This window comes from Haliotis rufescens, unplaced genomic scaffold (assembly GCF_023055435.1).
Source record: "Haliotis rufescens isolate VD_foot unplaced genomic scaffold, xgHalRufe1.0.p SCAF_3, whole genome shotgun sequence".
Taxonomy (NCBI): domain Eukaryota; kingdom Metazoa; phylum Mollusca; class Gastropoda; order Lepetellida; family Haliotidae; genus Haliotis; species Haliotis rufescens.
In genome coordinates, this window is record NW_025964001.1 from 55,167,286 (window position 1) to 55,194,349 (window position 27,064).

At 36.6% G+C, this 27,064-nt stretch overlaps 1 protein-coding gene across 8 annotated transcripts; it reads right to left on the minus strand.

Moving 5' to 3' along the window:
• On the minus strand, nucleotides 1-27,064 carry LOC124148746. 8 transcript variants are annotated; one of them, XM_046520004.2, is made up of 9 exons: nucleotides 26,614-27,064; nucleotides 20,026-20,085; nucleotides 14,660-14,810; nucleotides 10,307-10,431; nucleotides 9,165-9,250; nucleotides 8,854-8,886; nucleotides 7,942-8,133; nucleotides 2,467-2,569; nucleotides 1-1,530 (listed from the first exon to the last, which is right to left on the minus strand). In XM_046520004.2, exons 1-8 carry the CDS (start codon nucleotides 26,658-26,660, stop codon nucleotides 2,472-2,474), a joined length of 792 nt encoding a protein of 263 aa, XP_046375960.2. In that variant the 5' UTR covers nucleotides 26,661-27,064; the 3' UTR covers nucleotides 1-1,530; nucleotides 2,467-2,471. The 8 variants fall into 8 exon arrangements, with proteins under 8 accessions (XP_046375960.2, XP_046375959.2, XP_046375963.2 ...); XM_046520003.2 differs by having other exon boundaries at nucleotides 14,648-14,810; nucleotides 26,614-27,048; XM_046520007.2 differs by lacking the exon at nucleotides 2,467-2,569 and adding an exon at nucleotides 7,039-7,100 and having other exon boundaries at nucleotides 14,648-14,810; nucleotides 26,614-27,048.

Below are 27,064 nucleotides of genomic sequence, written 5' to 3' on the forward strand. Positions count from 1 at the left end.
TATGTAAAACTCTAATTTTTATTAGGCTGAAATTTCTGTACAATGGTTGAATCAGTTCTCAATATAGTGCAAGCAACGTCAAACAAGCATGACTAAACTAACAAAGCTATGTACATTCATGGTGTAATACTGCCATTGCAAGATGCTCCGACTGCGATGCAGTTCTTCGGATTACCCACTCCATATCCCAGTACGTACATTCCTATCAGCTGCTTTGCCTGGGTTTCAGGGTAGGATTACTAGGACTAGTTTGGTAAGCAGATACATGTTGTAGTTATCAAGTTATTCCAGACCAGTTTTATTTCCAAAATTAACTAAAAAGGGTAAGAATGCATTGTACACAAGAAGATAGTATATTTGGCACAAAACAGTAATACACCTATAATTTACCTTACAAAATGTGTGTTTTAAATGAAAGGCAAATTGGGGTTAATTTTGTCTGAGCAATTCCGGAAACCAGCTGATATTAATGTACAATAACAAGGCCAAAGTCACCGTTATTACATGTAGTTTAACTTTGCAAAACTGCAAAATATATTCACTCTGGCCTCTCAAAATTAATACTGATAGGTAGATTTACAGTTAGGTGTCTTCTGTTGCGCTTATGTGATTACAAAGAGCATGGTTTAATACTATGCATGTTCAGAAGTAGAAATGAAAGACGAAGCACACTTTTTCTAAAACTAAGAATCCAATATTTAGGAGGTCCCTAGATTTTAATGCCATAGAGACCTCAAGGACCCTGAGACCCCTCATAATTTTGTACACTTTCACTTCATCGGATTCTTTAGCAGAAATGTAGAAAATGATATTGTCAGTATGAATGGATTTGGTCAGTTTGCTTTGTAGTCCTTAAATATAACAATGTTGACAGTAACACTACTTCTTACAATTACAGACTAGCACTTCTCAGTGGGGGAATGACCATGCATAGAAGTTGAGTACTAGTGACACATACAAAGTTAGAAAAAAATGGTACTATTATCAACTTTCCACAGATCACGGTTCGCACATGTTCGAAAAGGCCTTGAAGTTAGATTCTGTCTTTTAAAGGCCTTGAAAATGGATAATGTGCCTTTAAAAGACCTTGAATTTAAATCAATCCATGACTCCCTAAATTTACATGCATCTTTTCATTGTTTGAAATAAAAAAATTTATGTGCTCATTTGATGGTTGATTACCATGTTTGTCTCCCTTTTGCTAGCATTGAAATGTCCGAAGCTGTAACAAATTGAACAAACAACTATATACTATTTCATTTGCGTGGCTTTGAATACTGAGTGAGCCTTAAAATGAACTTGAAATTTTGTCACTCAAATTCTATATGAACCGTGTAGATTTACGAAATAGTTTTAAATGTGCAAATGCCCTCTTGGGTGACTTCTCTATACATCAGTGAGAAAGTAAAATGAAATTAATAATTGACGATACTGGCTTGATTCTTCACTGAAAGGCAAGACTGCCTGAAAGACAACTGTTTCACACTCCCATAGTCATCAGACGTGCCTTCATTCTGTACCTAGCTGCCACTGAAAAGGAAAAAAATACCAATGTGGTACTTGTCATTTTGTGCTGAAATATCCTGAAGTCCATGTTGGGCTTTCGGCTCACTAGAGTTATTGTCTTAACATGGGGGACATATCTAATTGAATATTTTAGATTTGACAATTCAGTCCCGCTAAATAGGATCATAGTTAACATGAATGATAGTCATATTTGTTTGTATAAACAGACAACTTCGTTACACTGAAAGGGAATACTGTGACTGTTAGATGGAGAAATAGGTACATTATAGGTGTAGGTTCAACATATTGGACAAAACATTTACAATATTTCTCTACAATGACACTTTCTTATTTGGTTCCGATTCAAACCACCGACTGACAAAGAAAACATTTGCACGAGAGCCCCGTTCCACAAAGCAATCTTAGCGCTATGACTGTCGTAAACCTATGTTAAAGTATGGGAGTTACGATCATCTTAGTGATAAGTTCGCTTTGTGGAACAGGTCCTGGAGCCTGTTCCACAAAGCGATCTTAGTGCTACGACTGTCGTAAGCCTGTGTTAAAGTATGGGAGTTACGATCATCTTAGCGCTAAGATCGCTTTGTGGAACGGGCCCCTGTTCTCTTTGGCATGATAAACAAATATCTAGAATTTATGCTTCTAAAATTAACAAATATTTACGAAGGAAGAGATTTTCAACCATAAACAAGATATGAGTTATATAATATGATCTATGTGGGTTCAAAATAAAGGTTTTTATATCCCTGCTAGGTGACTGAGAAACTAATGAGACGGACAGACCTACTAAAACAAAACTACTTCATCTGCAGTCAACTGCATCTTTCCATCTACACTACCATGACTACTGTAACCAGTAACTGGTAACACTAAATAAAGCTGTTCTAGAAGGGAACAATGCCACAAGATGGCAGTGTACTCGACCAAAGGGGAGGTAATCACCTGCGTTAGTAACGTATAGTAAACCTCGGGTTTCGACCAGCAAGGGATTCACCAGATACTCCAAGCCAACGACTTCGACCTCCGAAATCGTATTTAGAGGAAACTGAGAGAAACAGGTTAGCAGGTTAGAGAGGAAGAGGATGCCAGCTGTCAGAGATTGTGTAGATATCATGGCTCCCGAAGGGCAAAGAGTAACAGGAAATTCTGTTTTCTGGATATGATTTTAAGTCTTGTTTCAGACTAGCAGAAGCAATAGGCCAACCAGTTTTTATTACCTGTATCTGTTTGTTTGATTTTTGAAAAGTGTTGTTTCTTTCTTTGTTGCTTAATGCCGCACTCAGCAATAGTCCAGCTATATGACAATTGTCTGTAAATTATCGAGTCTGTACCAGACAATACAGTGATTGACATCATGAGAATCAATCCACACAATTTGAAGACGATTACATGCATCAACCAAGTCAACAAGCCTGACCACCCGATCCCGTTGGTCGCCTCTTATGACAAGCATAGTTGCCTTTTACGGCAAGTATGGGTTGCTGAAGACCTATTCTAACCCGGATCTTCACTGGTCCAATAAACAGTGAGATGAAATAAAGGTTTATGTTGTGTTGACTAAACACTTCATTTGTAATCTCGGGGTTTTATTGGTTAGGTAGGATCCAATAAAACCCATTCGTAACCAACAGATCAACAAGTAAGTAATATTAGAAATGTGTTGAAATCCTGCCTAATATTAAATTCTTTCTTTTTGATAAATTTTAATTTGAAAAACTGAGTCTTTGTGTCTTGTGTTCATCCCTGTGTAAGAACATCCCCGTGTGATAAAAAAAGGTTGGACTCTGCATAAATACGTTCCTAACATTTTGACATCAATGTTACAAAGTCCCAAATAGTATCTACACAATCATCTTTGAATGCTGTAGTCAAGACAATGATTTTCAACACAAAGTCTATGGCTGGGTCATTACTGCCATATTTTGTTGAAGACATGTACGACATGTCTGTCGTGTACACGTCCTATTGGCGAAGAAGCTTGACTACAGCAGACAAACTACTTCATCAGTAAGCTCGCAAGGATGCACACAGTCACAGCAATTCTGGTAACACACTGTAACACACTGTAACATCATTGTAAATCAATGTAACAAACATGAGGTTATGATGGGTTATATTCAACACAGGGGTAGTGTATAATTGAATGATTACTTAGAACTTGGAAATATGAAGGAAATATTAAACTAAAATTAACCTGGAATAAACTACATTTTAAGTAAACCTGATGAATTTTCAAGTGAAAATGAAGGGAGATAACTCTAGTTTATCAGAACAAACAATAAGGAAAGTAGCCCTTCTGTGTATCGGTCACTTTTGTAATCCAACAATATTAAAGACCACCGTTCTGTGACAGTGATAGGGAGTGGTGCTGTGCATGGGATCACTCGTGCCTTTCTCACCTGGCTGCTAGACTATAGTTTATCTGAGGCTGTGGAACGATATCAGATATAAATCTCCATCCTCTCACTTCTAGACATAATATTAATGAAACAATATCAGATATAAATCTCCATTCTCTCACTTCTAGACACAATATTAATGAAACAATATCAGATATAAATCTCCATTCTCTCACCTCTTGACGATACCAATGAGTGATTAACAAATGCACTGATAGCTTTCAATTCCCTCTTGAAAAAACGGCATGTTTTCAGGGAAATAATAAAATTACAGGATTCAAATCCTTCAATAATGCAATTATGATATTAAGTAGTTTTGACATCATTTTTCAGATATCAGTGTTGATTTTAATTCAGTTCAGACACTGGGAATTCCATTGAAGCAGTTGGTATAATGTATTCTCTTCATATACAGATATATCTATGATCCTGGTTGTAAAAGACTCCACAAATATTGATTATTATAACAGACACTACTAAGACAGTACAGGACAATCTCACACAAATACACTGACAGACAATATACACCCTGCTTACCATATAAAGAAAGGTATTGATGAGCCAATCTGAGTATAAGCCTAGTTATCTCCCCAAAACAATATGAAATAGATTTTCCTTTAGTGTGTAATATTTCTCAATGTTTTTATAACCATTCTTTTAGCCATAGAAACTTCCCTGTGCCAATAAGCACCCCCTGCCAATATAAACCAATCTGTAAGTAAAAATTTCATAAGCACCCCAAACATGGTGCACCATATTTTCAGGTGTATATTACAGATTCTCTTTACAGAAAACATGGCAGAGTAGAAGGGGTATTTAACTGCCTTATAGGTGGAAACATTTTAGTATCGTTAATGTTTGAACTAAGTTTGTTTTGATCGATCTCTGACAAATTAAACTCATTAATGTTTTCAATAAGTGATAATTTTCTAAGCTCCCAGGGTGCTTATTATTTTTATATACCGTATTCGACCTAATAAGTGCCCCGCTCTAATAAGTGCCCACGGCGATATTTGCTAATATTTTGGCTAGTGAATAATCCCGATTAGCACCCCTTCTGATTGATCAATGTACACAAGACTTATTTATTCGTGTATAATATAGATCCTTAATTATGGGAAATTAAATTCTGGAAAAATATATCTGTCATATATAAACATTTCAGGCTGTCAGCATAACCCCAAAATATACGATCTTTCAACTCTTTTTTCTGTCACCAAAATCATATTCTAATAAGACCCCCCTATTTCTAATTTTGAGAGCTCCCTGGGTGCTTATTACGTTGAATATGGTATATTTGACTTAGGATTATTATCAGATATAGCATCATAGTATACATGTGTATATATAGAGAGAGATATATAGACATAATTAGAGGGATGAAAGCAATATGTAATAATATATGACAAGTGCTATTTACCGTACAAAGAACGCAGCCACTAACAATGTTTTATTAATCTATTTTACACATTTTGATGGTGATTTATGAAAATATTATCAATATTTCCTTTGAAAACATAATTTGGTTCTCTACTATGTATGAAGTAGTCAACAGCGAATTGGTTCAAAACGAGTGAAACGTTCAAATTTTAACAATTTTCTATAGACAAATGTTTGTGACACTAATGCCATAACTTAGGGCTCCTTTTGTAACCCTCTCTATAAGGGCTGGGACGGGTAACTCAGGTACTCGGGGCGGGTGGGTCCAGAGTAGGACCCGGGTACTTACAGGACTTCCTGGACCCTAGGTTTGTCACTTAATGTATTGTTTAATGACAAAAACTCACTATAGCTCAGTGGTTACACTACAAGTCGCTAATGTTCGCATTTCTTTCTGACAATGCACACATACCTTTTGACTTGTATATGTTTGAGTAAAGATAAAGCTTCAGTCAACTTCAGTAAACGCATGATCTGATTGTTTGATACATGTCTCTAAATAGTTTTAGCCAGGGCTGCGGTAAAACTTCCCAGTCAGACATTTTGTTCCCACCTCTCGAGACCTACAGAGGGTACCCGGGTAGGGTCTGGTCATAGAGGGTAGGGTACCCGGGTAGTAAATTTGGACTCGTCGTAGCCCAACTCTCTATGGTAACTAGTGTTACAAACACTTTTTCTATCTGCCCTAAAGCAGTCAAATCCTGTTAACAGTTTACAATAAAAGTAGAATAAGCTTCTGATCCTTCTGTAGAATTGTTTGTAATGGGGAGTGTGTTTTCATACTGTTGCAGTATATAGGAATTTTTTTTTCAGATAAGGCCACAATAAATTACATGTCAAATTTTATCTTTAAATGTGAGATATATATATATGTTTATGTTAAAATGCAAACTGTTCAAGACATCTGTGCACTTTAACTTTCAATTTACATGATTCACAGTAATTTCATTAATCAGAGGGGGCACAGGTGGCCCAGTCGTCTTAGGCGCCGTGATTCGCTGTGCAGAGTTGCGTCCCTTGGGCACGCCAGAAACCTATGATTGTGGGTTCGAATCCCGGTTCCCCTGATTATGATTCTAGGTTTGTCAGCACCATACCCGTGCTCATGGGTTTCACCGAAGTGGTAAACGTCTGAGACCTGCATCACTTCGGGCTTTCCTCCCACATTAAGCTGACATGTCGTGATATAACTGGAATACTGTTAAAAGCGGCGTTAAACCCAACTCACTCACTCACCATTAATCAGAAGGGACTTGGGGACAATGCGATGAGGTAAATAAGGGTGTTTTGTTGTGAGGCGGGGATGGAATCTAATAATTAATTTATTATGGCCTAATAATCTATTTCCTGCAATTCCACACTTTTTAAAAACACTCTGTATTACTGTACAGTAGGAGGTATAAGTCTAAAGCTAGTTATTGTACAGGGAGGTATAGGTCTGAAGCTAGTTATTGTACAGGGAGGTATAGGTCTAAAGCTAGCTATTGTACAATGGGAATATAGGTCTGAAGCTAGTTACTGTACAGTAGGAGGTGTAAGTTTGAAGCTAGTTACTGTACAGTAGGAGGTGTAAGTTTGAAGCTAGTTATCTCGGTTGCTGGTTCCCTGGTTATAGGGTTAGTGAGTCTGCTGGGTGAGATACATGTTAGCCTGAGTATGTTTGAGAGATTCTCACTTCACATCAAGACTGCTGTATTCTACTTGTGCATTCACGGAATGATTTCTCTCTCTCATAAGCTGCAATAGAGATGCTTGCTAGGTGACACAGAGAAATGTAAGTAAGATAATGGTGTTTGTTATCTTTACAATAGCTTTATATAAAATAAGATTATGCATTTAGAAAGAATATACAAATATAAAGACATAAATGTATAGAAATTTATGAAAACACATACAACTACTAGAATATTGAACATGACACATTAACATTGATATACCTTGTGGAAAGAAATTATTCATTATGAAATATAATTTTAATCAATCTGGTTAGATTAAAAGAGGTATATATCATTTATAGCATCCTAACTGTAATGTGATGTGACTTAAGCTAGTGTGGTGTGGCATGGTGAATCTGTGACACAATTACTTGTAAACAACAATAATACACAAACAACAAAACAAACAAACAACTGTGGACAGATGTGATGACGAAGACAGAGTATGTGTATAAGCACATTTAAACAATGCTCTTTATCAAAAGAACATAATTTCTAAACTTCTAGTCTTAAATAAGTATCATTACATATTTCATAGCTGAGTTATAACCTACAAAAATACTTATATTGCATGGCATGTATATCAAGGCAATGGCCATCACACTTGAGGATGAAGGGAGACAACTCCGAAAGTATTATGGAAAGTTCCAATTTAGATTTTGTGAATATTATTTAAATGCACTTCAACCATTTCAAGAGTAAGTGAATTTTAAAATATATTTATTAAACTAATTGTTCCTACTAATGTATTTATTATACCTGGTATAAAACCTCAAGCTTGGAAATCCATTGAAGCTTTTACACAAATAGCAAATTGTCAAACGTCACACCTGGCGTTGTACACGTGAAGTGTATGTACTTACAGTTGATACGCTTAGGCTCATTGTACCAGTACTTGAAGTTTTGTTTCGCCCGCTCGTTGAAGCTGGAGGTGAGGTCTGGCTTCCTGTTGAATGACCGCTGGGCTATACGAGGAGACATGTACATGGAAAGGTCGGGGGGACTGAGGGCGTCCTCGGGGGGATAGAAGAAGTTCTCCTCCGTCTTTACAGTTCCTGTTGGAGCGAGCAAATAAACAATTACCAAGTTTCTATCAAGAAAATGAGTGCAAAAATTTAAACTTATTTTTACTCCGTAGGAATTTTATAATTAAATATATATTACACTACTTTTGAACAAGTTTGTTAGGGGAAGAATTAATATATGTGTCTTTCCTATATAAGCCCATTTCCTTTCTATTATGATAAATACGCTGGACCGATTTGCCATCATAGCATCTCTCCATCACTGACATGACCTGTGAAGACAAGGGGTAGAATAGGTCTTCAGCAACCCATGCTTGCCGTAACAGGCGACTATGCTTGTTGTAAGAGGCGACTAATGGGATCTGGTTGTCAGGCTCACTGACTTGGTTGATGCATGTCATCATATCCAAAATGCGTAGATCAATGCTCATGATGTCAATCACTTGATGGTCTGGTCCAGACACAATTATTTACAGACCGCCGTCATATAGCTGGAATATTGCTGACTGTGGCGTTAAACAACAAACTAACATCATTAACAAAGCACTGAATTACTCTTGCTCCGAACAGTTGTTCGATTAAACAGCTATCGTGTCATACAGATCCAACTATTGTAGCAAACAGGCCGAGGTTATTTATCACAACAGAATAAAGACTTAATACACTGGCTAAACAAGGATGTGTGCTGTGTGAACGATGAGTTTTTCATCTACTCTGTGGGCTAGGTATCTAGAAGTAGAAAGTCCATACTTTTGTCTCTAGCTCTCACTGTCTTGGGCGCATCTATGTCCGTGGATTGTGTAAGCATTTATAAACAGAACACATGCGTTCAGTGGAAGAACACAACACACATGAAACATGCCAAGTCCATGTGTAAACAGACATGGATACAGTCATAGCTGTTTATCGATTTAATGAGAAAAACTTGTTCATATGAAAATATTAAACTTACATTTTATACTAGTATTAGAAATTTCTTGGTTAACATATTTTTGTGTAAATATTGTCATATTTCATGTCTCATTTGGTTTGACAATTGAAAGTGTAAATCCATTTCTTACCGTCGATGAAGACAAGATGGCTGCCTCCATTGTTGATACAAGACTTGACGTGACGCCACGGACTGCCGAGACGGCCTGAACGGTAGCTGGAATAATGCAATCGGAACCTTTGACCACAAACTCAAAACAGGGTTTAATTTTAGAAGAATAATTGTTTTGGAGACTACCGTATTCGACGTAATAAGCGCCCCGCTCTAATAAGCGCCCACAGCGATATTTGCTGATATACTGTCTAGTGAACAATCCCAATTAGCACCCTTTCCGATTGATCAATGTACACAAGACTTATTTATTCGTGTATAATACACACTCATGTGTTATATGCACCCTTAATTATGGGCATTTGAATTCTCGAAAATATATCTATCGTGTATAATAGCACAGATGCTTCTTTTATATCATTTCAGGCTGTCAGCATAAACAACAAAATTTACATCTTTCAACTTTTTTTCTTTTTTTTCTCACCAAAATTATATTCTAATAAGAGCCCCCTATTTCTAATTTTGAGAACGCCCTGGGTGCTTATTATGTCGAATACGATATATTGCCTTTGGTGTGAATTCTTCGTGATTCTTCACTACTCATGCATATACCTATAAAGTGAGTGCACAAAGACTTTAAGAAAGTGGTCAAATGTACCAAATGTTATATTTGGGATAACACTTTCTTTGTAAAGTACAGATTCTAGTGCCCCCAAAGTACTAGAATTTGTACTTTACTAAGAAAGTGTTATCTCAAATATAACATTTGGTACCTTTAAAGTGATTTGATGACATATTAACATAACTAAAGGCAGTCCATATTTGCAAGCTATGCATCTTATGGAGTATTATAAAAGAGGTTTGAAAACAGCATTATTAATAAAGGAACGAGGACATAAAATTTCATGTGATATATTTTGAATATTAGGCCACAATATATTAATTGTTAGATTTTCATCCAATTGTTATAAAATGTGAGGCATGCAGCATTTTATGTAAAAACTCTTTTTTTTCAAAAACATGTTTCAATGTGATTCACATGATGGGGAGAAAATCTAATAATTAATTCAAAATGGCATGATTTATCATTTAACTTATCCTTGATGATGATAATCATCATCATCATCATCATCATCATCATCATCATCATCATAATCATACATGGGCCTCTTGGGGGAGGGGAGATTCATCTTCCACTGTCTGTAGTAGTACTGCTGGTTGACGGGGTCCATAGGCCCGGTGAAGGGGTTGGTGTCGTCATGGACGCCCATGGGAGGCATATCGGCCTGAAGGACAACAATTGTTCATCATTTTGTATGACATTAAACATATATTATCATTTTTGCTTTTGAAAAATGTTTTTAAATTTGTTTTCTTTACACACTTATATTAAATCAGTAAATTATTAACATAGGGATGAAATATTATTGCTCGTCAAGGAAATCTATTAATGATATATGACCATATCAGATTCTTTCAAATTGTTTTCCAGTGTAAATTTATTTATTTATTTTCAATTTTGCCGTAAACATGACAAGATAGATCACATATAAGTGCGATGAGATATCTACATATAGGTTTCTTCCTGCCCAAGGTGCATCCTCGATTATCAAGGGTATTATATACTGGTCTCCAATTGTATTACGATACCCTGGATAAAACAAGATGCCCAAACGGCTGATCATACTACAGACTAGTCAACTTCATACAGCTAAATACAGATAATCGCCTTAGTTAGGGGGCCGTTCAAAAGTTTGATGTCCTTAAGTTTTGAACATATCCACACACACCCTCAAACTTAATGTTGATATTTTTCAAAAGAAAAACTCTAAAGTGATAGTACCATTGCATAAATGTTTTAAATCCATAGCAGATTTCCGAGCAACGCCCACACATCAAGAAAGGCTTTTGAACTGGCATGGTCTTTCTTGTATTTCAACGATAACCAACGATAGTGAAGCTGTTCATTTTCAGGGAAAAATATGATTTGAGATGTTTAACTTGATATGGTCACTTTTATGGTCAGATATAAAACCTTTTAAGTCAGCCCCCACCCCCACTCCCATCCCCACATCAATCCCCACCCCCAGGAATTAATATTTGTTCAAGTCATCAAACTTTTGAACTGCTCACAAGGACTATGACTACTAGTACACATGAACCAATGCTGATTATCCATATAGGGACTAAAGGCTACAGTCTAAAAAATAGAACCAGTTAACCATGAAATAAAACAGGTTTAAGCTAGTTAATTGTCTCATCATCGTCAGATCTCAAAACAGCAGACAAAGAAATGCTTGTGAACTATTGATCGACAACTGTATGTTAAAATTGATTGTGGGAAGAAATGATTTTTTTAATATCTGTTAAATATTTAAAACATATTCTGACAAATAGCACAACTCTTTTTCTCATTATGCTAATGTCCCCATGTGACCACATGAATATGATGAAAACACAATTAAAAACTGAACTGGTTTAGGCAAGTTACCAAACCAGTTTACTGATAAGCCATTGCTACTTTCACAGAAACCTATGGTAAAATTTACACGAAAATCGTGATTAAATATCTAGATCGGTTGAATGTTGTTCAGGAAATGATTAAATGAAATTGTGTGCATTATTTTAGAATTAAAAGTAGTAATAGATATTACTATTAAATATTACTAAATAGTCAGATGACAAATGCTAATGCAGTTTTTGTCAAGCAGTTTATATGTAAAGAGATGTGGTTTAATTGATCTTTAGGTTCTAAACACTGACATGTTATAAGTTCATATATTCACATTGTCTTATCTGATAAATGTAGCCTCATTTACCAGTGTCATTCCTCCATTCAATAAAGATATACTGTATTCGACGTAACAAGCGCCCAGGGCGCTCACAAAATTAGAAATAGGGGGCTCTTATTAGAATTTTATTTTGATGAAAAAAACAGAGTTGAAAGATAAATTTTGTGGTATATGCTGACAGCCTGAAATGTTTATGTACGACAGATATATTTTCCCCGAATTTAATTGCCCCTAATTAAGGGTGCATATAACTCATGAGTGAGTATTATACGCGAATAAATAAGTCTTGTGTACATTGATCAATCGGAAGGGGTGCTAATTGAGATTGTTCACTAGCCAATATATTAGCAAATATTATCACGGGCGCTTAGTAGAGGGGGGCGCTTATTACGTCGAATACGGTATATACCTTGGACCGATTTGCCAGCATAGTTTCAGTTTGAGTCAGTTTGGTTGACATTTATCAGAATGGAGATATAATATGCTGGATAATGAATATGTGATAAATGTTGCAGAGTATTATACTACTGGAAAGAAGTTAAGGAACCCTTGAATTTTTTCATATGGCTATAGTTAACATGGCCTGGCATGGCAGATTAACTATAGTCATATGAAAAAATTGGGTGTTCTTTAACTTCTTTTGAGTACCATGACAATGACAATTTTTAAAAATGATAGTGAGCAACTACCTAAGTCATGCTCTATATGCACTAGAGTATATGCTGGCTTGTAGCTCTCTCTATAACATGCAGCTATGGTGATATACAGTGTTAAACAAAAGAAAATAAACTTCTCTTTTGCAAAGAGTCTTCATCTGTGAAAAAAATGTTTACTTGAGAGATTTTATCACACCAAAACTCTTCAAATCATAACATTACAATCAGGAAACGTGAAGATTGACCAATTAGAATAGACAATTAATATGAATTGTTTCTTGGTCGTTAAAGGTTTACAAATTTAGGCCAAACAAATTATTATTCGATTTTACATATATTTTTCATGTAGTTTGTCATCATGACAGGGGCCATTAATAAGGTGATTGGGTTGGGTTTAACGCCGCTTTTAACAGTATTCCAGTTATATCACGGTGTGTCAGCTTAATGTGGGAGGAAAGCCCGAAGAGATGCAGGTCTCAGACGTTTACCACTTCGGTGAAACCCATGAGCACAGGTATGGTGCTGACAAACCTAGAAACATTTTATACAAAACAGCTAAGAAATAGAGGTTTGTTTGTTTGTTTGTTTCTTGTTTAACGCCCCACTCAGCAATATTCCACCTATATGACATCGGTCTGTAAATAATCGAGTCTGGAAAAGACAATCCAGTGATTGACATCACGAGCATCGATCCACGCCATTGGGATCGATGACATGCATCAACCAAGTCAGCAAGCCTGACCACCCGATCCCGTTAGTCGCCTCTTACGACAAGCATAGTTGCCTTTTACGTCAAGCATGGGTTGGTGAAGAGCTATTCTACCCCGGATCTTCACGGGCCAAATAGAGGTTAAAATAAGCTTTGTTTTTTCATGTGATTCATAAATTCAGTACAGATTTGTATTATAATAAACATATCAATGTCCTGCCTTAACATACTAATGGGACATACAAACAGCCCTTCATGCGTTTCTCATCGAAAGACTAGAATGACTCATTTGTGGTGTTACTGGGTTCTAGATCTCAACACCCACCACGCTCAGGTGGCTCCTGACCTTGGGTGTAAAATCTTATCAAACATTTACTCTAATCACTAATCAATAATTTATAAATAGCCAGATCAGCAAAGGGAACCATTCAGTAAGCTGTGTGTAGTCATCTGTCCTTAGTTACTCCCAGTCCTGTGTATTTAATGTACGATATACATGTGTTAATGAGTCAGTAGAGAAACACTTGGTGTCTTCTTAATGGCTGTGTGTTTAGGGTGTGGGTTAATAAGCAGACATTTTAGACTTGTTGAAATAATTCTTTGTTTTTCATGATCCACCTGTCCTAAATTTGCCCATATTTTTTTGTTTGTAAGCACGGTTAAGAAACGTTTTTTCGCTACTTAAATTTCATTTCTTTACCATATTCCAACTTCTACAATACACCATGACTTTCATAGTGTTTCAAATTTGCAGGGGAATCTAGCCATGGCGGTATCTGCATATTTTGAGTGGCAGGGGGCGTGACCAAATGAGGTCAAGTATCAAGTTAACTTTTATAGATTTGAATCAAATAAAAAAATAAAAGGAAAAATAAAATTCCCCTCCATACCCAGTCATTATATAAAAAGTCATGAGAAACACAAACCTTTTTTAACCGACCTTATATTGCAGTTTACTGTCATAATGTTACTATGAAACACACAACTGGGGTTTGCCTGGAGTACCCAATACATCAATGCATTATATGACCCTTTGTTGCTATGGAGTTAATGAGTATGGTTTTACGCCGCTGTTAGCAATATTCCAGCAATATCAAAGCGGGGGACACCAGAAATGGGCTTCACACATTGTACTTATGTCAGGAATCGAACCCGGGTCTCCGGCGTGACGAGGGAACCCTTTACCCACTAGGCTACCCGACCGCCCCTTGTTGCCATGGAAGCTTGTTGGGGAGCCAAGGAGGTAGTGGAATAGTCCTCGATGATTTGGCGTTATGTCTGTCTGTAGATCTGTATAGGTGCATCTTGATATCAGTGCCCCTCCTACCCAATAACAATAACTCACCTGTATACCTACGTCAAACGAAGAGGATCTGGCGGAGAGGGAGCCACGGGTACGGGGGCGGGGTTTGTGGCCTCCCGGTGAAGAGGAGCGGTACCTGGCTGTCTGACTCCCGGCCAGGGGGTGGATGGTGCCCATACGCCCAAAGTAGTCCTCGACTGGCATACTGGAAGTGAAGAATTACAGTGAGTGAGTGAGTTGGGTTTAACGCCGCTTTTAACAGTATTCCAGTTATATCACGGTGTGTCAGCTTAATGTGGGAGGAAAGACCGAAGTGATGCAGGTCTCAGACGTTTACCACTTCGGTGAAACCCACGAGCACGGGTATGGTGCTGACAAACCTAGAAATGTAATCGGGGCGAACCGGGATTCGAACCCACAATCATAGGTTTCTGGCGTGCCCAAGGGACGCGACTCTGCACAGCGAATTGCGGCGCCTTAGACGACTGGGCCACCCGTGTACCCTGAAGAATTACAGAGCTGTCATTGTAGTCATAATGATTTGACATAATTCTAGTTGTTTTGACACTCAAATAATAATTTCAGGACTTGTTGAAAGTACTGTGCTAAAACACAAGTGTTTTAATTATGACATTAAGGTTGACAACTAAAAAGTCATACAATCAATGATATGAAGATAGCACTGTGCTATTCTAAAGCTCTCCAAGTGAAGAAAAGAACGGCATGGAATCCCACGTCTTCATCCTGTAAGCTTTAATGGTGTCAGATAAATGGTTCTAAAACTTCCTCACTTACCATGCTCTCAGACAGTTGGTATGATAAGTTCCTGATCATTCACCTAAGGTAACCATGGTAACTGATCATGAACTGTCACGTAACCCATTCATCAAACACTCATTCATCACTTGAGTGAAATTTGTGTCTTATTGATAAAGATAATTATAAGTAATAAAATAATGGAGTTTTTCTAAACTGAAATAAGATCTTCAGGGATGTGAACACACCAGCCTAGTCGGGTATTCATAAAATTGATGTGTTCTATCACGGACTTGTATAACTTGTTATATAGGTCCGTGGTTCTATCCACCAAACCTGGACTTTGCTCCGCTGATGTCAAACAGGAATTATGATATTCATATCTGCAATTCATATTCCAAAATATTCCATAGGTGAAACAAAACTGAAAATACACAAAATGAATAATGCAACTTAACTTTTTTGTTGTTGTTGTCAAAGTCTAGATAAAAAATTATAAATGTGACACAAAATCTTCGTTAAAAGTAATATCGCTGAAATATGCAATTCAAACAAAGTGGTAGAATAGTGACACTCTACAGACCTGTCTTTACTTGAACAGGTTCGTGATGGCTCGTAGCAGGTTTAGCCAGAAACTCTTCACACCACTTGTACTGAGTACACTAGGGATGTCACTGAGTAAACTCCTTGCAGCATTCTAATTATCAACGTTTTGCTTGGAAGGTTTCCTCTATCGCTAATCAATTTACACATAAGTAATAAGCTACTAATCAATGTCAACTGGCTTGTGTTCATGCCTCCCTAATTTCTTACCATGAGTAAGTGGATAAATTACTAGCTTTATTAATATATAATAGGGTATATATATCAATTTATTTCATTTGAGTGAGTGAGTGAGTATGGTTTTACGCCGCTTTTAGCAATATTCCAGCAATATCACGGCGGGGGACATCAGAAATGGACTTCACACATTGTGCCCATATCGGGAATCAAACCCGGGTCTTAGGCGTGGCGAGCGAACACTTCAACCACTAGGCTACCTGACCGCCCCTATTTCATTTGATAAATGATGTAGATACGATACGATAATGTCTACAAAGTTTTATGTCTTAATTCAAGAATTATCCTTATGAATTGATGACATACAATAGTTTATTTGTGTATGAAATTGCTTTGTTTGACAAATAAGATGTTTACCTATATTGAGGCTGGCGAGGAGGAGTGAATGAGTATCGTTTTATGCCGCTTTTAACAATATTCCAGCAATATCATGGCAGGGGACACCCGAAATGGGCCTCACACATTGTACCCATGTGGGGAATCGAACCCGGGTCATTGGTGTGATGAACAAACGCTTTAACCACTAGGCTACCCGACTGCCTCTGGCGAGTAGGAGGTCTATAAAGTATTTCAAAGTGAATATGCAAAGAATCAGTTATCACGTTAAGACACGTTAGTCCTGAAAGGCGCCTTGTAAGAAATGAATGCTACGTGTTGTATGTATATATTTACATATATGTATATTGAAATGATTTCATATGGTTATCTAAAATGAAATCACTTACAGTGCTTAATATTTGTTTAATATGAAAACATTTGTTATGTTACTATTAATATGTCAATACTCTAGCGCATATATTATCTTTACATTTAATTTTGTGTTTTTTTCCAATAATATTTTTTCCCCTATTGCTCAATTTGTTCAGATGTGCTTTCTAACCTCAGCTGTCAATATTGATCTGTAACCAGTTTTGCTAAGTGATTTCCTTAGAGCTAGGTCTACTTTGTGAAAAAGTTTAACATTTGAAGACGGACAATATCTTATGTTTTTTCAATCAATACATCCTCACTGAAGCACCGCAGAAAGACAGGTGAAATAATTAGCACAGGTAGATAGACGTGTTGTTACCTTGGCACCAGGGGGAATAAAAAGAATTTGCCCGTTTGTTTGTTTGTTGTTTAATGCTGCACTCAGCAATATGTCAGCAGGCTGAAAATAGTCGAGTCTGGACCTGACAATCGAGTAATTATTATTATAGTGAGTGAGTGAGCGAGTATGGTTTTACGCCGCTTTTAGCAATATTCCAGCAATATCACGGCGGGGGACACCAGAAATGGGCTTCACACATTGTACCCATGTCGGGAATCGAACCCGGGTCTTCGGCGTGACGAGCGAACGCTTTAACAACTAGGCTACCCGACCGCCCCAATTATTATTATAAACAATCCATTCTGTGAGGGTACGCTGACACACACGCAACCAAGTCACCTGACCATGAAGTGAGTGAGTGAGTGAGTTGGGTTTAACGCAGCTTTTAACAGTATTCCAGTTACATCGCGGCGTGTCAGCTTAAAGTGGGAGGAAAGCCCAAAGTGATGCAGGTCTCAGACGTTTACCACTTCAGTGAAACCCACGAGCACGGGTATGGTGCTGACAAACCTAGAAACATAATCGGGGCGAACTGGGATTGGAAACCACAATCATAGGTTTCTGGCGTGCCAAGGGACGCAACTCTGCACAGCGAATCGCGGCGCCTAAGACGACTGGACCACCTGTGCCCCCCAATCCCCATTGGAACTACCCAGATCTGTGGTCACAGACCAGATGGCATTGGTTGGGTCAACTTGTTGTTGAATTATCCAGGTGCCGTACAAAACGACCTAAGCGCTACGACTGACGTAAGTCTATGTTAAGGTATGGGAGTTACGATCACCTTAGCGCTAAGATCGCTTTGTACAACAGCACCAAGGTTATATACATATATCAGTAAAAACAAATGATGTTATAAAACTAATATTGTTCAAAAAGCATGAAACTCCATCTCGCTCACACATCTTTACAGAATCTTAATCTTAGCTATATTGGACAAATACCTCATATATTAAAATTAACTATAAGCACCATCTTCCTGAGGCAAGGGAGTTAACTGACTATAAAAGTCCAGTTTCCACCCTTGCCGAACTAGGCTGGTATTATGGAGTTACATTTTGGCTGGACTAACGAGTCTATGTATTGTCCAATCGAAATTGCGTTACGAACTAGACATCCAGTTTGTAAACTGCCGTGCAGATTTCGGTTAACAGTTAACTGCAGGATTTGCATAGCATGTGCACCGTCAACTGGGCGTCGACCAACATTTTCCAAATGTTTTCATGTTTTCAATCAAGGTGCTCAAGTGATTTGATGCACTTAGTGAAATAAGACCCGTTTTACAACAATATGGATCTTGATTATCGATCAAATCGTCTTGATTGGGCGCTGCCATTATTTTTTAGCAAATGTAAGTGATGTGAGAGATGAAATCTAATTGGTCAATAGGAGGGACATAGATGGGACATAACTCGTAATAGCAACTGGTGGCGCTACGATTGAGCCTGGAAATTCCAGCCTAGTTCGGCAAGGGTGGAAACTGGACATTTACAGTCAGCTAGGCCAATGCCTCGGGAAGATGTACAAGTACATTTTTAGGTATGTGGATATGTTTTATAAGATGTAAGCATGATAATCGGTTAGTACAATTAATCATATTCATACAATCTGAAAATTAAAAAACACATGATCTATATTCCAGTGAGACAAGTGTTATATCACATGTAACAACAACAAAACATGCACATGCATAATTAGTGCCTGTGACAATGTGTGTGACATCACATAAATACAATTTAGGGCTGGGACGAGTCAAATCTACTACCCGGGTACCCGACCCCCTACTACCTGACCCTACCCAGGTACCTGCTATAGGCCTCAAAGTTGGGTACAAAATGTCCGATTGAGAATAGTTTGACCGTAGCCATGGCAAAATGTATTCAGATACACATATAAAGTGATCTGGTCATGCATACACTGAAGGTTTATACATTGTGGCGTATCATGCTTTGTGTATGGAATATCAACATTCATGTGATATATAGAAGTCAATAACATGCAGCTTGAAAGAAGGATGCAAATACCAAGAAACCTTGTTAATCTGAGAAACCCATCATCTTGATGATTATTGTTGTCTATATATTGTCACAGAATATTTTTGGTGACCAAATATTCATAAATCCAGAAATAATAATAATTTGGACAATTTCACATTTAACAACCCTGTCTGGATTAACAGGGTTTTACTGTATATGCATATGTAATGATATAGCCCATATGTTTTATACATAAAATTATACCCTATATGTAAAATGAGGATGTAAGGACCGGACCATTGTATGTTCCAGGAGGGGTGGGGGGTTGGGTTCATTTTTGCAGAGGGGGATTGGGAGTTTTGTTACAGGAATATGTTTTTAGTTACTGCTTCAAAACAGAACATTTACTTCTCTGAAAGGACAGAAAGATTTCCAAAAGTTATATATGTATGCATTGTTGCTCAATCCATTTAATTCTTTATATTTTTGAGGGGGGATACAGTGTATGCATTGTTGCTCAATCCTTGTAATTTTTTATATTTTTGAGGGGGGATACGGGTGGAAGTCTGACAGAAAGGACCCCCAATATTACTTTTTGTTCACAACACATTTTTGTCCAGTGAAACCTTTTTGTGAAAAGGAATACCCCCAGGCCCCCCTGGATATAAAATGGTCGGTCCCTATGACATGCATATGATACATCAAAGGTGGACACATCACACTTGGTGCTGAAAGTGAGGACAAAGGGAGACAATTACTCAGGCTTGGAGGCCGTGGGGATTTCTGGGAGAGGCTCGATAGCTCCACCGCCGGGTTTCCTGTACAAAAAACAAAGTTGTCATGGAAACGTGACCAGCAAAATGACAATCAAAGTTACCTGTGTCTAGAAGTAACAGTCTTGTCATACTTGTTAAAATAAATGTCTTGTTTATCATCATTTGCCCCTTAAATTCCTCTGCCTAATATATACTTTTATTTGTAATGACTGTCACATGGTAAAATAAAAAAAAATCAATTTAGTTTTAAGTTGCATTGGAAATTGAGATTTTACAGCTCTAGGCCAAATGATGTAACGTTGTACATTAGAATCATGTTTTGTTTACTTTAATAGATTTGTAACGTACCAAAGACATCATTATCATTATCATCATCCATTCAATATCTATATTTTAATTTTTCTGTTTAAAACAAATATATTTGTAATCTTTTTAGGACAAAATTGTTAAAAATATGTTTTTAGTAATACAATAAAGTAATGCATTATTCAGGCAAACATCATGAATTTTAGTCCTAAATTTGAGATGTTGATAACCACACTGTCTATTTTCTTCAGAAAAAGATGTCAATAATGTTGATTTTCAATCACAGTCAGTGTGGAGGGGGCCACTTCCACAACCTGAAACCATGTTTGACAGTAAAAGGCTGTTACTAGCATAAATAGTTTAGAAAATACTTAGGCCAAAAACACTTGTGTTTCAGACAAAATACCAAAGTTGCTTTGTTGGTTGGTAGGTAGGTACACAAGTCTTAATCCAGACCAATCTAATTAGTAGTGAAAATTATTTCTATACCCTAACTTTCTGAAGACAGGAAGAAACTAAATAGAAATAATAATAACATTTTAAAATATAGAAAAATAAGTGATTAAATTTAATAATTATGTTTAACAAGTTATTACGTTGATCTGTCCTTATATTTTGTTATCATGGAATTATTGAGCGTTCTTGGGAGAAATTCAATCATAAGTGACCACATAGGTAATTAAATGGGCCTGTTATATTATTGTTATCAGGCTTCTTGAGCTTCCTTGATGACTATGATGAAATGATGGATGGGAAGAGTTACCAGAAACAAGTATATTGTGTTGTCCTCATGACACTGACACGGCCATCTTGTGGGCCTTCTCATGTCATACACCAGGGTGCTGGGAGTGATATATATACAAATCTTGGAAAAAGAGGTTTATTAGCTTGTGACACTTGATGAATGAATTACTACTCCAGGATGACGTTATGTCTTCATACGGTGATAAGTGTTTTGTTAGGGTGTATATTGTAGGCGTGGGTTGTTTGAGTACATTGTTGACCATACACCATAAACAATGACACAGGACAACTTGTTACAATCTTGTACAAGGGTGGGGAAAAATGGCCACCTTTTTTATCTCTTAGTTTATATATTTTATATTTAATGCTGCTTCATAGGTGAACAAAAACTAAAAATAATAAAAGGCTTTTCAGATTTTGTTGTTGTTCAAAATGTTATCTGAACCAGAGACCATATAATAGATTATTATATGTGTGAACATATACCAGTCTCTCAATTTCAATAGCTAAGCTTGTGATGCTGTTTAACCTATTGTTAATAGATTATTATATGGTCTCTGTGTGAACATATACCTTTCTCTCCATTTCAATAGCTAAGCTTGTGATGCTGTTTAAACTATTGTTTGTGGTGAACAAGTTTGCATGACAGGAGACGCGGCAACATTAGCTGCTATCTGTTGTAATTAATTATTATTTTGAAATGGATAAAATAGAGAATGATATAAAAGAATTTATACATATTTTCCCATCTGAGGTCAAATTGATCTAATTTGATGAACAGACTAACATTAATCTATAAAAGATTCAGATTCATTGTTTATTGAGAATATAATGACCCTATTTTCATCATAATTCATAGCTTTGGTATTGATGACAATAAGGGAGGCGACTCTTGCATGGACAAGAGATCTCACCCAACCCACCCACCCCCCTCCCCAACTAGATAAAGTCCTGTTATTTGTACATCTACAAATCTAAGAAGAAAATTCAAATGGAGCCCAGAATGCCTTATTTCAGAGCTGAGGTAATCTAGACTTGCCAAATCATTCTAGACTTGAGTTGAGTTTTTTAAATTTATTCTGTAGGGTGTTGAGACAAGTCCCATGTTGTACATGCATCATGGAAGACACTGTTGTGTCAGCCAGCGACTGTAAGATCATCAGCCTCTTTGTGAACAGGTATTTTGTAACAAGATAAATGTCAGCTTGTATGCATAATGTATCTTCACATTTACATGTGAATAGTCTAATCAATACTATTACTCTTCATGTAACCTGTGTTTGTATGAAGTGTGTTCGGTACAATACTATCCTTCTGCATGTATGAGCATATCAGAAACATTGATGCCAAATGTTTTCGGTTTATGGATTTCAAAGACTGGAGCATTACATCATAAAATAAAACAAAAATTTCCTTATTTTTATTTGCTAAACTGTTCCATCTGATAGATTAGAAAAAACCCCATAAAACTACATAACTTGTAAACAACTTTTTATATAATAATTGATCAAATGCACTGTATGTAGTCACTGGTCTCTGCAAACCTCTTATGAAGATAAGTAAACCTTCTTGTAGTAAATAAATGTCACCGTAGAAATACTAAACATCCTGTATGTAAATTATAACAATGTCAGCATTTATTTTTTCCTTCTAAACGGACTGAATCAAACAATATTATGCCGAATAAGCTATATTGAACTACACACATTTATTTAGAATTTTATTCTGACTGACCCAAGCTAATCGTTCATAAAAAAATAACCATCCTCTGTTCTCCAGGGTATTATATCTCCATTCCATCAAGATAAATACCCTGGACTCATTCACGACCATATCTTCATTTCGGATCGCTCTTGTCTCTAGCTTAGCCCAGAATTTGATTGCATAGACGGATCCAGAGGGGGTCCAGGGCGTCTGGACCCTCCCTTTTGAAAACCAAAAGTTGTATGTTGTAGGCAGCAAAATGATCTGAGAGAGGATTTTGATATTTTGGACCTCTCCCTTTTCAAAATGCTGGATCTGCCCTGGGTTTGGATGGGTATTTTCAGCATAAGTGCCATACAAATTGGGCTCAAAACAAGGTATCATTTTAAAGGTAGCGAATGTGTCCGGGTATTAATAACATAAAAATGGAGATAAAACACAGGAAAACTGATGATGATCAAATACCATCCAATGAAATTCTGAACACAACTTGGTAGGTAGGCAACCACAAATACAATCCCAAAGATGGCTACATTATGCATGCACACACTCTACTCAGTGTGAACATATTTGACCAGATTCCTAACCTAATGAGATTTCCCACCTGGAAGTGTTCCATCATGAATGTTATTGAATATTCCCTGTATAAGTCATGTTTCAACTGCCAAGGTTATTCCCTCTCACATAGGGCTGACACACAATTAGCCAGGTCCCACGTTACGACCACCGGATCCCCATTTTAGTCGACTCTTACAACAAGCATGGAACACCAGGGGCTTATTCTCCCTTGACTCAGGCAATAGACACTGACTGACTGACTGAGTATGGTTTTACGCCGCTTTTAGCAATATTCCAGCAATATCACGGCGGGGAACACCAGAAATGGGCTTCACACATTGTACCCATGTCGGGAATCGAACCCGGGTCTTCGGCGTGACGAGCGAACGCTTTAACCATTAGGCTACCCGACCGCCCTCAGGCAATAGACAGGGTTTAGTTGCCCTGAGTGTTCCTTTCGTGACACTTTCTTTATTTTTCGATTTATAGATTTGTCAAAGAGTCCAAAGCCACAATCGTAAAATAAATACAAAATAATTTAAATTCTTTTATTAAATCAATAATAGTTATTTTGTTCTTATGTAGTTAAGAAAAACACAAATACGATGTTGATAGACTTTTCTTTCCAAACCTATTCTCTGAATATAAGTTAATCATAGTTTTAAAAAATTGAACATAGGCATAAAATAAAATGCATTCTCATATTCAGGTGACATGGTGGATGAACTTATATCAAATCAAAAAGGTTCTTTCATATTATCTTCATTTATCTTAAAAGAGTGAGTGAGTTAATATTTAAAGTCACATCAGCAATATTTCAGCCATATCGTGACTTGAAAGACAAGAGCTTAGGTAAATAATACCAATAGCTGAAAAGTTGCGTGAGAATAACTGATTAAAACAGAACACATAGAAATGGCTTTTCTAAATTTCTTCAACAGTTCTTCACAGTTGCTCATAAAATGGAACTTATTGCACGGCGGACATCTTATCACGCCATCTAAACTCATAGTGTAATATAAAACATTATTATACAGGTTAGGAATTTTCTTTAAAGGTGTGCCTTTGAAATACTATGGAAAAAATTCATGTCAAATCAAAAAGGCTCCATTTATTATCTACCATATCTTGAAGTAAAACTAATATAACTTAAAGTTTAATAAATCTACACAGCCATAAATCACTATAAACTTCAAATAAATAAAACATAATATAAATAATTTTACACCAACAGTTCAATAAAGCTCTGCTATAAAACCATACCATTTATCAAATGCTTTCAAAAGAGATCAATTCTTAAGTCATACATACAACCGACTTCAACCCAACATGGATAAAAAATGATTAGAGATAATTAAATACTAAGCCTTTTTGCCTGAGTGTGCTTTATGGTTGAGTAATGGACTTAGTCCGTCTATGAGAAATACCCTCTTTTGCAGGCCTCTCGGAGATCAATGAAATATGTAATAATATATGAGTTGAGGTGTAAACGAACTACATGATATCATGACTTATTCAATGTGGCATGCAGGGTACAATGCCACCCCTGCCTGCATACAAAGGCAACATACAGTGCCCCTGTACGCTCATAGAAGTGAGCGTACCCCGCTCTGTTCTGTACGCCACAGGAGTTTCATGCTTGAAGGAAAGTCAATAGATAATTTGTATATTGATGAATAGGGAGACATATGTATTTGATTTATTGCAGGGTTCTATGAGGGGGTTTCTGTGGGGGTGATAACTTATTTCTTGGGGTGACACCAGTTGTTGTTGAATATAATATTGGTGTGAACTCAGAACGAACTTTGTATGTTGCATGTATGTCATCAATGACAGTGATAAGATACAATTTCTTAAGTACTGTCATAATGGAATTATTCTCTTCATTTCAATCAATGTTTTCTTATGTTTTATTGCAATTTTATTTTATTATGGAAATCATTACAGAGGCCAGACTTGTACACAAATTTACTAAATATGAACAGTTTATCAGCACAATAATTATACAAACACTATGGTTATGTTAAACATGCACTGACAGCAAAATCATAAAAAGACATATCTCATTTTTCCACATTATTTATCATTTGAACAGAAAAAACTCAACTTAAGAGTCCGTTACATGCAGTTTTATAGGATAAACCACCAACACGGTCAAGAGCTATTTAACTAAGCAGCCCTACGTATATGAGAACCAATGTATAATTCATACTCTTAGGCATTGCCGTTGTAGGATCCATACAAGAAACACTATAAACATACAACAGATGATATGGAGTTTGCAGTGAGCTTGCCACGATTTATTCACTTAAAGGGGAACTTGACTTGGCCAAAGTGATGCATGCCCCTTGAATAATAGTTTCTTGGTCTAATGTTCAAATTTTAACCTGAATACCAATTTAGCAATTAATGATAACACTAATTATAAAGAGACAATGTCTATGTTTTGGAAAAGGTATTAATTACAATGTTTTGATCTAAGCAGTAAACTGGCACCAGACTTAAAAGCATGTAGTCTTCCTTTTAAGTGTACAGGAACAGCTAACACAATGTTGACACTTTATGAATGATATACCTACAAGAAAATATATAGTGTACAGGATTAGTTAACACAATGTTGACACTTTATGAATGATTTACCTACAAGAAAATATATATTGTATAGGAACAGTTAACGCAATGTTACCACTTTATGAATGATTTACCTACAAGAAAATATATAGTTTATAGGAAACGTTAACACAATGTTAACACTATAATTCATATTCCCTACAAGAAAATAAATAGTGTACAGGAAAAGTTAACACAATGTTAACACTTCATAAATGATATACCATATAGGAAAATAAATAGTGTATAGGAAAAGTTAACACAATGTTAACACTTCATAAATGATATACCATATAGGAAAATAAATAGTGTATAGGAAAAGTTAACACAATGTTAACACTTCATAAATGATATACCATATAGGAAAATAAATAGTGTATAGGAAAAGTTAACACAATGTTAACACTTCATAAATGATATACCATATAGGAAAATAAATAGTGTATAGGAAAAGTTAACACAATGTTAACACTTCATAAATGATATACCATATAGGAAAATAAATAGTGTATAGGAAAAGTTAACACAATGTTAACACTTCATAAATGATATATCATATAGGAAAATAAATAGTGTATAGGAAAAGTTAACACAATGTTAACACTTCATAAATGATATATCATATAGGAAAATGAATAATGTACTTACTCAGCGTACATGTCGTACATGGTCCTAGCACGTCTGATGTCCTGCATGGCTGCTGGTATAGTTCTATGGCAAACCTAGGTTAAATCTCTACAAAATCCACAGTTGTTGCAAATGCAATATCAACCTCAATTGACAGCAGGGCACAAGCAAGCAGCTACACAGACTATAGTAAGATTTAAAGTCACTCTGTTTGTCAGTGAACCATATCCAAGCAATCTGTCTACACCTGATATCCCCGAGTGCCGATAGCCTGACTGTGGTGGACCCTTGAGACCCTCTTGTTGTAGACACCTGATGATTTGTTGCTTGGCAACGAACAGGTGAGAGAAAGCGGGGGGGGGCTACAGTGCGATGATCTTGTATCCCGTAGTTTCATGAAATGTTTAAGAGGTATTACCACGGCCAGACTTTACACTCGGTTGACAAATTAGCTACGCTGGCCTGTTACTGC